Genomic DNA, 12,829 nt, shown 5'->3' with positions numbered 1-12,829 from the left:
CCCTTTAAGCGCAGCCGGAGGTGCGAGTGTGCTTCACAAAGGAAAAGAAAAACCGACTGGGAATCAACCTGCTCACACTGCTGGAGTTTCAGATGGGGATGCAATGGGAGTAACCAAATTACTTTGACTTTGATGACTGAGGGAAAACGATTTTGGGAAGCCCATCAAAAGACAACGTCTATGAGGTTGGAAAACTCCAAGTGTGAGCTTTTGCATAGGAATAGGCCTCTGCCAGCCTCATTTGAGTGATGAGGAAAGCCCTTCGATCGGTAAGGACTAGGAGGGCTCCAGGGAAAAAAAGTCCAGCTTTCAAGCCCTATTTGGGGGGTGGGGATCTCCAGGTGACTTCATATTGTTACACAGAGACACCTTTAATGCAGACCTACTCTAAAGAAAGAAAAAAACAGCTGCTTCCAGTTCGACTTCCAGGCATGTCTCTCTCTTCCGTACTCCCAGTTCCAATCGAAATAAGGTCCCCCCAGACCTTCATAGCTATTCAGCTGCCCCTGAGGATACGGCCCTCGCCCAGGGCCCCTCCTACCCCTTCCATTTTTTTTTCTAAGCCCTGGAAAACAGCCTATACACCGATCGCACAGAATAGGAATTTCGGTGAAATCGGTGAAATAATTTTGGGATCACAAAGAGTTGGAGTGGGAGTTTTTGTAACGCTGCGCCTTCAATTGTGCACAGGGATCAGGTGCAGGTAAATTCTCCCCTTTTTCTGAGATCGTAAGAGATCACATCTCTTCCCACCCAGGACCCTGGCTAGAGAATCTGTTTGAAAAGGAGGATAACTGATCACAGAAGGGGTCCTTTTGGAGAGAAGACCAGGCTATTCCCAAAAGGACTAGGAATTCATGTCTATCTCAGAGAATAAACAAGTTATACATAAAAATACAATAGAAATACATGCAGATGGGAAAGTTCCTTTACTGGGCATGTCTTAATTGGCAAACTATAGTACCAGCAAGAAATAGAGAGGAACAACGAAAAGAATCCTAGGGACAGGAGTGAGCATAACAGGCTGGGAATAGTCAGGATAGCGCTCTCTCTCTCCCTTCCTCCCCTTCCCAAGCACAAAACTGTGCTTGTCTAAGAAAGTTATTCCCAACAGGAAAAATAACTAAAAATTAATTTCATGTACTATGAAGGCTAAGAGCCCTAAGGAACTGGTAGTTGGGCTGTTCTTTGGAAGAGGGTTGAGGAAGAAAAGATATGCCTAACACATTCCCCCTCCCTCACCCAGAGACCCAATTCTGGGTTCTCCTGCCCAGTAGACCCTAAGGTATATCACCTCTGTTTGAGTTGTCCAGATTCCAGAACCCCATGGCCCAGAGCCCTAGGGATTTCTATGAAAAAAAAAGTTTATTTAAATTTTTTACATAAATAAATAAATAAATATCTTCTGGTGTTACAGAAACAGTACAATTACACATCTAGTCAGGAGTGGGAGTGGGGTTGGGAGGGAAGGGAGAGAGGAAGAAAAACAGGAACGGATACCAAAACATTTCACAGCCAGGTAATTTGGACCATGGTGTTATTCTGCTGGATTCCGCTTTGGAAGCCAAGCCGAGAGAGCTATTTGGAAACAAAGCAAAAAGGTTTCCTCAATAATGATACCACATATTAAAACATTGCTTTGGGGAGGGAGGTGTGAGGTGCAGGGCAGACTTCGATGGGCTGCCACTCTTCCTCTGGGGCAAGTTTATTAGTCCCAAGGGGGATAGATTGTAAATGACAGACGGAATTCGAGGAAAGTGGAGGTCGATTTTCCGAAATAAAAGCAGGAGAAAGGGGAAGGGGAGAGCGGAAAGGAAGAGAAGTGCCCAAATATGAAATGGAATTCTGTCCAGAAGGGTGAAAGCCAGGCAAACACAGAAAAAAACACGCAGTTAAAGGAAGCGACAGAAAATTTGAAACAAGTCTTCGAGAGAGGGGCCAGGGAGAAGGTGACCTGTGGCCAGCAAGGTGCTGGTGTGAGGTGGGAAGAGAGGGATGGATCCCTACGAACAGACTGGCCACTGGGCAGCTACATACTCGAGGAGTTAGAAGCCTTTACTGTATTCATAGTTTTTAACTTCACAGTACAGTGTGGGTCGAACCCCCAGACACTCTGTTATGGCTCTGGGGACTGGGCAGTGGGAAGGCATCACCAATTCTCTAAAAAGCGTGGCGCATCAGCCTGGTCCCTGGGCCTCTACAAAACCATATAAAATCCGAGCGCCGCGTTTGGCGTTCAGCTAAGGGCGGATTGGGATAGCGCTGAGAATCCCCAGCACCTGCCTCCTGGGTCAGTCTCTCGAGTACAAGGGTAGAAGCTAGGGCTTGTTAGGAGTAGTGACCAGACGAGGCTTGAGCTTATGGAGTGACAGTGAGGTCCCGTTCATCCTTTCCTGACGAGGACGGGGACATGGGAAGTTCATCATCATCTTCTGAGCACTTGGCGGAGGAAAGAGAGGAACACTTGCAGCTGTGGGACGCTCCTCCGACGCCGCCCCCGCTGCCCCCGCGGTGCGACCCGCTCTTGCCCTCCTTCTTGTGCTTGACTCGGCGGTTCTGAAACCAGATCTTCACCTGTTTCTCGGACAGGTTTAGGTAGGTGGCGATCTCAATGCGGCGAAGACGGGATAGGTACATATTGGAGGCGAACTCCCTCTCCAGCTCCAGAAGCTGTGTGCTGGTGAAAGCCGTGCGCATCCTCTTGCTGCTGGGCAGTTGGCTGGAGGTGCTATCTGAAGGGAGAAGACCAAAGAAGCAAGAGGTCAGATCCCTATACTTCTATTCTGCAGATTCCGCACCAGCCCTCACACCCCATTCCGTGCAAGTCCATTGGCCTTAGGGCCTCCTCTCCCTTTTCTCAGAATGTTGGGTGCTCCCTCAGGGGTGTCCCTGGCTACTATCCCCTCCCCATCCCTCTTTCCTACCTCCCCCACCTCCTCACCCTCATGACCCAGGATTCTCCCTAGCCGGACTTCACCCTTTACTCCTCCGGTGACCCCTCCACCCGGCTCTCCTCATTCTCATCCATGGAATTGGGAAGGGTGAAACTTACCCACAGAGATGCAATGGAACTGCCTGGGGTCAGGCAGGGGGTAGGTGGTTTGGTAGAGAGCTGCGGCTGCTGCTGCGGCGGCGGCCGGTCCATGGCTGACCCCGGAGGAGACCGAGGAGTGCTGACGGGCCAGCGGCGAATGACAGTACTGAGAGCCGAAGGGGGGGAAGGAAGCCTTGAGCAAGGGAAGGGCTGGTGGCCCTGGGGGCCCGTGCAGCTGGGAAGCGGTGACACATAGCGGGCAGACGCACAGCAGCCCGGCCTTGCGCGAGTGGCAGGCGCCGGGCGAAAGCCCGTGCAGGGCGTGTGGGGGGTGCATTGCATAGGGGAAGAGCGGGGGTGGGCTGCCCTCGGGCGCCTTCTTTTCCCCAGCCTCCCTCAGCACCAGTGAGTCCACCAAGAAGGAGCGTGGCATGACCCTTCGACCCAATCCCTCCCAGAGCGTCCGTCCCTCTTCAGCTTGGGCCAGGCCCCTCCTGGTGCTGCTGTTGCCGGCTGCTGCTGCTGCTGCTGCTGCTACCGCCGCCGGAGAACCGCTGCGGGAGCAGCCCGGGGGTGCTGGCCAGTTCTACTGGTGCTGAAAGGCGCTGACTGCGCTGCTTAAATAGGACCATTGCCATGTGATGGGCTACGCCAGGAGCGGCGGAGGCCTCTCAATAGGCTTTTTGTGCCTTTTCTCTTGGCATTCACTCTGCACGCTTCCTCATTATTTCACTTGTTAACTAAATGAACTGCATAATGTACTCTATTCTTGTCAACCCCACCCACGCCGTAACTGGCGCCCTCGCCCCCTCCTCTCCCTTTTGCGGGTTTATTTTCTCATTCTCCCGCGATTTAATATTCTTTTCTTTCTCTTTATTCTCCACCCCTTTTTGCTTTTTTTCATTTTCAGTCGGCCCGCTTCACTTATTTATTTTGCATTCTATACCCTCTCTTCCCCCATAGTCCTTGTGCCCCCAGCCCATTCTTTCCACCCTGTCCCCATCTCTACAACCCCTTTCACCTTCCAATCCCAGTTTCCCCTTCCATACTGGGTGCTCACTGCAGGAACCTGCCTTTACCCTCTCCGGTTCAACCAGGGCGTCGCCGTGGCTCTTGGCCAGGGTTTCCCACCTGTGGAATAGCACCTCCCCTTCCTATGTCTGCCTCAGTTCCCAGGTTGTGGGCATGAAAAGAGTGTATGGGGGGGGGGGGAGGAAGAGGAGGTGAACGACGTACGGAAACCTTCAGTATTGTATTATCTCCATAACGGAAGTTTCCCTGTATTCTCAACTTTTGTGGTATCTGCAACGAATGGTCTTTGTTAAAGATCTGGGGGTGTATTTAGTTTTCTCCTTCAGTTTCTTACTTGATAGTGAAATTTTAGTCCCCTCCCCACTTTATTAAAACTACCTAACGGCTAAAGGAAGGGGAAATGTGATTTAAAACCTTGAAGGTGTATCTATACCCTCTCACATCCCCATCGACCGGGATAAGTCATTCTCTCTCTCTCTCTCTCTCTCTCTCTCTCTCTCTCTCTCTCTCTCTGTCTCTCTCTCTGTCTCTCTCTCTCTCTGCCTCTGTCTCTCTGTTTCTGTCTCTCTCTCCCTCTCCCTCTTCCCTTTCTTTCCTCCTTCCTCCCTCCCTCTCTGCCTCTCTGTCTCTATCTGCCTCTCCCTCTCTCTCCTCTATCGCTTGCTCACGCTCTCTCTACACTTATTAAACATGAACAGACTGCGTTTTAGGTTCTCTGTTACTGCTGCTTTCCTCCAGATCAGCTATTCCACACCATTTCAATGGGAGCGGGCTCCTGCAGTTTAACTCCCCTCTTTCTGGATACACAATAGTTAAACAACTTCAAACGCTCTGCGGCGTTTATCCAGGCTCCAGCTTTTTAAATCGTCTCAAAGCAGTTTCACCCAGGAGCTTTTTCCATACAATGGGAAATTAGCACAAATATTTAGAGTTTGGAGACAGAATAAAAAAAAAAAAAGACCACAAAACTCTAGCCTCTAGGTTTCGCTGCTTTGGGCAAAAAACACTGCTCTGGGCGGAGAGTAGAAAGACGTCAGTGTGAAACTAAGGGTGAAGCTTTTTTGAGCTTTAAATTAGAGTCTTAAAACGCACAGGAACTAGCTACGGAAGACCAAGATACAGACACGATTTTTTAATTTCTATTTATTTCCCACAAAAATACAACCAATCTTAATTAATAAGCAAGATCTTCTCTGTTGCCAGATAAAAAGAGGTATTTATTAAAGTGTACGTGTGGTTTTTTTTGGGGGGGGGTGGCATGGAGAAATAAAATTCCCAGTAAACCTTTAAGAATACAATAATATTTAGAAATGTCCAGGGCTCGATTTCTCCCTTTCTTCTCCATTAGAATTCTAGACCACAGACATTCTCAAATATGTAGGCTTTTCCCCAGAGAAGATGGTCAGAAAGCCATCTCAGGGCTGGTTTCACAAAGCAATCTATCAGAGTTCTCCTTGCGATAGCTTCATTTGGAAACGGCTAATGTAGAGATACAGAGACTAAAGCTGAAGCCTAGGAAAAAGAAAATCTCCCCGTTGGGCTGTGGCCCGCTAGAAGGGCAGAAGGGGTAGGTAGAGAAGGAAGGACTTGGCAGGGGGTAGGGGCTATGGGTGGAAAGCTCTTCAGAGGCCTAAGGAGGGGGGCACAGCTTGCGGCATTCAGAAGTCTAGTCAAGCCCCAGTAGTTCCTAGGGCCAGACCTTAGGGTTTACTTCAGATTACGTCCATCTAAATTGGGAAGGAAAGGGTTAACGGCCTTTGAATGCACAGCAAGCCCAAAGCTACTGGGAAAGAATATTGAGGAAAAAAATAACCAGGACCTTATTGAATGTCATTGAAGAAAGTTTTGAATGCCAGATAAAGAGAGGCGAATTAAAGTGTGTGACAGCGGAGGCTAAGCGAGCACAAAGAGAACTCTGTCACACTCTGGGGCAAAATCCGGGGGCTTTTTACCAAGTCTCTTCGCTATGATTGAATTAAGTAATAGGAAAACATTTTCTTTCGGTTTAGAGCCATTAGACAAAAACTTCAAAGCGAATAACACTTTTTAATGTGCGCCCCCACAATGGATTCTGCTTTGTGCTGAAATGTTTAAATGGTTTGTTGGGCAACTCTGAGTCGGAGAGACTGAGGCTCGAGCAAAATCCACATCCTTGATACCGTTTTCAGGAAGCCGGCAACTAAGAGACATTTAATCCTGGGTCTTTAAACAGGCGGTCTCCCCCACTAGCCTGCTTGCGTCGTGCCTGGCCGGAGCTTTTGAAAAAGAGTAGTCATTTGGAGAGTCCTTTAGGGGCGAAGAAGGACGAACCTCAAGAGTTTGATTTTTAAAAATTAAATGTGCAACGAGGAGCCGAGAAAGGGATTTTATTCTCGGGGGTTTGAGCTGCAGACTGTTGGGAGAGCAGGATTTCCGGGGTATCTCAGCCTCAGGTGACTCCCCCCGGCTTCTACTCATTGCCTCCCATCTCCTCCTTTCCCCTCCACTCGCCTTCATTGTGCCAGTAACCCAGAGCCCTGAAGGCACGGGTACTCTTCCCACCCAACAGCACCTGCAGCCGTTCGGTGTGGCCCAAAGAAGGTTTCATACTCTAGCCTTTGACCCCAACTTCCTTCTACGACTCGAAGAATTTATTAATCGCTGGGTGTCGGGGATCCAAGGCAAGGGCAAACTCCGCTCGGTGTGGTGTCCCAGTAGAAGAGCATCTCTCACTGTGATCTTCAATAGTGACTTACATTTACATTTACACTTTACAATTTACAAAAGTTCTTCCCCACGACCGGTCTCACCCTGGATTTGGGCTGTGCTCTACCACAACAAATTCGTCCCCTTGATCCTCCACCCCCACCCTAAAGACAGAGAGCCCAGGCTAGGAGAATTCAAAGATTATTTCTGGGAGCCCTGGGGGCATAGCTCGATGAATGCAGCTCCCTCTTTTGAAGAACTGGTTTTCATTTGTACATGTGAAATAGTACCATATAAAATCATTGCTGTTTTTCTTTCTGACATTTTTAAATTTCTAAATAACAAAGTCTTCTCATCCATTGATTCATCAAATGCATTTAACAGGAAGTTACTAAATGCCACTTAATAAAGATAAAGACAAAGAGAAGGACACCCCCCCCATTCCATGACCTCTAGGAATTTACATGATGGAGGGGTTGGGGGAGAGATACAATGGGCATATCTATAAATAAATGCAAAATTTATACAAAGCAAACACACAATGATTTTCCATCTTCTTCCCTGGCTAATTTGCTTCAAGAGCCGAATGAGAAATATAGAGGACTAATCCTCAAAGTCCTGAGATAGGCCAGTTGGGCAATACAGCCTTCCTTCCTTCCTTCCTTCCTTCCTTCCTTCCTTCCTTCCTTCCCCCCTTCCTCCCCCCCTCCCTTCCCTCTCTCTCTCTCTCTCTCTCTCTCTCTCTCTCTCTCTCTCTCTCTCCCTTTTCCTCACTTTCTCTTTCTCCCTCTCTTCCTCCCTCTCTCTTTCTGCCTCCCACTCTCTTCTTCTCTCCCTCTCCTTCCCCTCCATTTAATTTTTATTCTACAGCTTAACTCATCACACACTAGCAAGGCTAGTGGAGGGAAAAGAGAAATGAAATCCAAAAGAAGTACAGCAAATGAGAACCCAAGGATTACAGAGTATGAGAGCAGATTTAGGGGAGGTCCTCAATCAATTGAAAGAAGCTAGTTTGGTCATTAAGATGGAAAAAAGAAAAAAAATATCCAACAGTCTTCTGAGAGCTGTCCACAGTTGTCAGCTATGTTCATCTTACTGTTCTTGCTTCCTCTGGAGCCAAAACATTCCATAGCTGGTTGATAAGTGCTGGTCTAGTGAATCAGAGAATACACATACACATGTGCTTTCTTTCACCTGACCAAAGACCGCTTAGTCTTAGCAATAAGGATGGAAAAGGAGTTGCTATTTGTATTTGCCCTAGCATTTGCAGTGGTCAAAATTTCAGGTCCAATCAGCTTAGGGGTAAAGTTCTTGTAAGCAAAATTTTCCCCCCTCATAGATTTGCTGAAGAGCTCTATGTGTGAAGGCATCACTCTAGCACATGAATCCCAAAAATGAATCCTTGAAAATAGGGATATCTGTGACCAAATTCTTTCTCTCCAGAATTCAGGGCATGGATATACAGACATATATATTACATATTGAACTCCTATTAAATATAAATCCAATTCATGGGCAAGTCAAGACATCACCCTCAGTGGCATTATTGGTTCTCTTGGAGAACAAAGGATGAACAACATGCAACATTTACATGACATAAAAAAACCCCTGTGAAATGCTTTATACATGTTACCTTATTTGATTCTCACAATCCTACAAGGTAGATGCTATTATTATTCCCATTTTACAGATAAGAAAAATGAGTGTCAGAGATTTAAGTGACTTGCCCAGGGTCACACAGTGGTTGAGGCAGGGTGTAGACTCAGGTCATCCTGATTCCATTTCCAATAGCTATGGAAGGCTGTCTAGGGTATAACTAAGGCCATGAAAATTGTGTCAGTAACCAGAAGGCTAGCCTGGAGGGGTGGAATGTAATAGTAATGGAATTCAAAGATCCCCCTGTATTGGCTTGGTTTTTGGTTTGATTGCTTTAAAACCCAGAGCTTGTTAATCCCACTTATAGGATGGACTTGTTGATGTGAAAAGAGAGGGCTGAACTGGGAGGAGCTGGTGACATAGATTTGGAGAGACACAAGAGAGAGGCAGAAGAACTTTTTGGAAGCAGCACCCTTTTGGAGGCAGAGAGAGACTGAGAGGATTGTTGAGGGCCACTTTGAATTGCCCGAGATTTTGAGAGCTGCCAAGGACTGAGGAGACATGGCTGTTATGCTGGTATTTTGTCTGTCTGTTTTGATGTTGTTTTGCCAGATTTGTCCACTGGTGATAGACAGTCCTGTTGTTGCAGAAGTCTTGGAACCTTGCTGTTGGTTCAGAGCTCCTATGACTCTTCTACAGACAGAGAGTGAATGCTGTCCACTGGTGAAGGACAGTGCTGTTGTTGCAGAATTCTTGGAACCTTGCTGTTGGTTCAGAAGCCCTGAAGAAGGATTTTCTTGTTGTATATTTACAGAATCCTGGAAGGGGGTTTTGCTAATGTTTTCAGGGGTCCTACGACTGTTCTGCAGACAGAGAATGAATTAATGAAGAGATTGGCAATGTATCTTGTGGCCTTGCTAAGCTTTGTCTCCCCAGGAACAAAGATTGCTGAGAACTTGCCCCTCCTCAAGATGAAGAAAAGACCTCCATTTGGGTATTAAGTGCTGTGCTTAAACTTGTTGTAACTCTGGGGTAGATTCAATTGTGATCCAGGGGTGGGGAACTTTTTACCTTTTTGTGTTCTATGATTGAACAAATGAATGTACTTTACTTATGATTGGAAACTAATCTCCATTTGAGAAGAGGGGCTTTGTGATAGACTAAATGAAGGTACAGCCTAGGGGTGGAGTAGTATTTAGAACTGGGACTTTGTAATTGATTAAATGAATGTAATGTCCTGGGGTGGGGTAGTACTTGATTAAATCAGGTAGTACTTGGAGATTATTGAATCACACTTAGTAAATGCTGTATTTTGAATGATGTCATATTTTGATCTTCTCTGTTCTTAATTTTTCACTGAATAAAATGGAGAGCACCTATGCTGGTATTTTGAACTTGGGAAGTTGCCTTTGCTTGGCATTGCATTACAGGTGTAGACTCAGGTCATCCTGATTCCATTTCCAATAGCTATGGAAGGCTGTCTAGGGTATAACTAAGGCCATGAAGATGGTGTTAGTAACAAGAAGGCTAGGTGGCAGCATCTTGTGATCTAGGTGGCAGCATCTGCATAGCCTCTCTTCACTTTCTAGGGAGCCAGTAAATCAACAAGTGTTTATGAAGTACCTACTATGAGCCAGATGGTGTGTTAAGTTCTGAGGACACAAAGACTGAATTAAATGGTTCCTATCCCCAAAGAGCTTACATTCTAGAAAAGTAGTACTCTCTGTTCAAGGCACTTCAGTTGTCCAACTTCACCAAAATAAAGAAACTAAAAGGTACTGGGGCACCCCACCTGACAGCCTGCCCTGCACATTTGCTTAAAATTCTTCAAGCTTTAGGGATTGGCAATGCAAAGCTTTTTTCATTAGAATGGGATAAGCACAAGTTTTATATATGCCAAATGAAAAAGAGCATCTTTGGGGCAGCTAGGTGGTGCAGTGAATAGAGCACCAGCCCTGGAGTCAGGAGTTCCTGAGTTCAAATCTGGCCTCAGCCACTTAACACAAAAAACTAGTCATGTGACCTTGGGCAAGTCACTTAACCCCAATTGCCCTCCAAAAAAAAGAAAAAGAGTATCTTTTAAGTTTTTGCCTAAGTTTTTTTTACTTAAAAAATTAAAAGTATTCTGCCCCTCCCACTATTAGAAGGAAAAACAAAACCCTGTTAACAATCAAGCAAAACAAATTTTCATTTTGACCATGTCCAAAAATATATGGCTCACTCTGCAGCCTGAGACTATCACATCTCAGGCAGGAAGTAGGTAGCAACCTTCAAGATTGGTCCTTTGGAATCATGGCTAGCCTTGATTAAAGTTCTATTTTTCAAAGTTGCTTTTATAATGTTGTTATTGTATAAACTATTCTTATTCCACTCACTTCATTCTGTATTGACTCATACAAGTCTCCTCAGGTTTCACAGAAACCATTCCTTTCATCATCTCTTAAGGCATTCATATACTATATGTTGTTCAACCATTGGGCACTCCCTAACTTTCCAACTTATTGTATGCAATAGGAGAAACTCCTATAACAATGAAGAAAATGATTCCTCCTCCGTTGTGTATTGGAAATTTAAATGGATCTACTTTGCTTCTAAACACCATTTCTCTTTTCCAGTTATTCATCTGGACTCTCCTTCAATTCTCTTCATTGTAAGTTAGGGAGGCTGGTAAGTAGCCAGGATGTACTGTGCCTCCTTGGAAGTACGTAACATAAGGATGCCTTATTGTAGGAGTAACCCTACAATCAATCAGTCAAACTGAAAACAATCTCTATCCAATGAATGGAAACAGATGAATGAGGCTGATATAACAGGAGACGAAGCTTCATCAGACTAAATTTGATTTCTTCTCTTGCCTTTAGTATTCAGATGAATGATTTTACATTACTTTTTGCATTGCCTAGAAAAGTATTCCACTGAAGCAACACTATATAAATAAGCCCACCAGGGCTAAAGTGAAGAGCAAGTCCTTTGCTTCCAGATAGGATCTTTCTGTTTCACTTTATCAAACTCTAAGAAATGGAAGCTTATCCTATAGGGGCAAGGCTATTGAGCTACTCCCTCTAGTGTACACAGACATGCAATTTGAACTGGGTTCAGTCCTGGGGAATCTGGTCTCTAATAAGAGTGGCTAATGTTCCCTTTTCTTAGACTCCTTGGCTCATTAAACCCACCACCCAAGTGCCCAGGAATAATTTTATTTTTAGCTTAGATTATGACTCATGTCTAAGGTTTCCCACAAAAGGAGGTGTGGAACAAAAAGATATTCAATATACAATATGAATCAGGTATGGTGTGGGTAATTCATTCCTACACACAAAAAAAGAAGCCAAAATACAGGACATTCACAAGCACCCATTTAAAAAAAAACAAAGTTAAAACAGGATTCAGTAATGTAACTTATGATTAACCTTAAAATCTACTGGGATGCTGATACTTAAACCTTATCAGAATATAAAACAGTTTCCAAGATTGCTTATTAGGTATTTTACATTTTACCTCATTTCTTAATCATTCGAACAACCTTCAGTTCCTTTATGCTGGTAAATGGCAGGCATAGGCCAGTCTTCTCATAGTTTAACTCTCCAAAAGCACTGGAGTAGTTGCCAGGCATTCCTTTTCCTGTTGTCTTTCATTTCCGACCTGATGGGATCTCCAGACCTCTCAAACTCACAAGGTCACTCCCTACCCTGGATGCGTCCCTCTTGGGATAGGTACTAATTTGCCAAAAATCAGAAAATGACAAATCTGAGATGCAGCCTAAATCCTAGGCTCAGGCTAAGGCTCTCATAGAAGCTGAGGTAAGAGACAAGGCCAGTGACCGTGCTTCTAGTGAAACAATTTTAAATAGTCCACACAGTGTTTAAAGTTGGAAAGACAGAACTTGAGATGTTGTTCATGTCTTTTTCTTAGGGCAGCTAGGTGGCATAGTGGATAGAGTAACAGGTCTAAAGGCAGGAAGACTCATGTTTCTGAATTCAAATCTGGCCTCAGATACTTAATAACTGTGTGATCCTGGGTAAGTCACTAAACCCCCTGCCTCAGTTTCCTCATCTGTAAAATGATCTAGAGAAGGAAATAGCAAGTCACTCCAGTATCTATGCCAAGAAAACTGTAAAAGGGGTCATGAAGAGTCAGACATGACTGAACAACCACATGAACTCATCAACATTTCAATGGGCAAGCCTTTTAGCCCAGTCACACATAAATAGAAGTAGACCTCAAAGTTCCCACATGATTGATAAAAAGCAGGAATGGCAACTCTGAACATGCTTTGTAGGGGACACTCTACTACATCTATTTTTTACTAGACTAAAAAAAAGGAGAAACTCCCTAAAGGCAGTAACTAATACAACCCTAAACTCAATTAGTGAAAATACAGAAACAAATATGGATTTGGGAGTGTGTGTGTGTGTGAGTGTGTGTGTGTGTATACAGAGAGAGAGAGAGAGAGAGAGAGAGAGAGAGAGAGAGAGAGAGAGA

The 12,829-nt window shown here is 45.1% G+C and overlaps 1 protein-coding gene across 1 annotated transcript; it reads right to left on the bottom strand.

Moving 5' to 3' along the window:
• Positions 1-2,358: 2,358 nt before the first annotated feature.
• GSX1 (GS homeobox 1) lies at positions 2,359-3,672 on the bottom strand. The gene is given in 3 exon segments (XM_069080788.1): positions 2,359-2,732; positions 3,053-3,596; positions 3,598-3,672. Coding segments are annotated over 3 exon segments (993 nt in total).
• Between the last annotated feature and the right edge of the window lie 9,157 nt (positions 3,673-12,829).

Source organism: Petaurus breviceps, unplaced genomic scaffold (assembly GCF_028583685.1).
Source record: "Petaurus breviceps papuanus isolate PSGF00001 unplaced genomic scaffold, PetGlider_PUasm1.0 91133, whole genome shotgun sequence".
NCBI classification, from domain to species: Eukaryota; Metazoa; Chordata; class Mammalia; order Diprotodontia; family Petauridae; genus Petaurus; species Petaurus breviceps.
The sequence above is the reverse complement of the archived record's forward strand: the minus strand, read 5'-3'. Positions and strand labels throughout refer to the sequence as shown.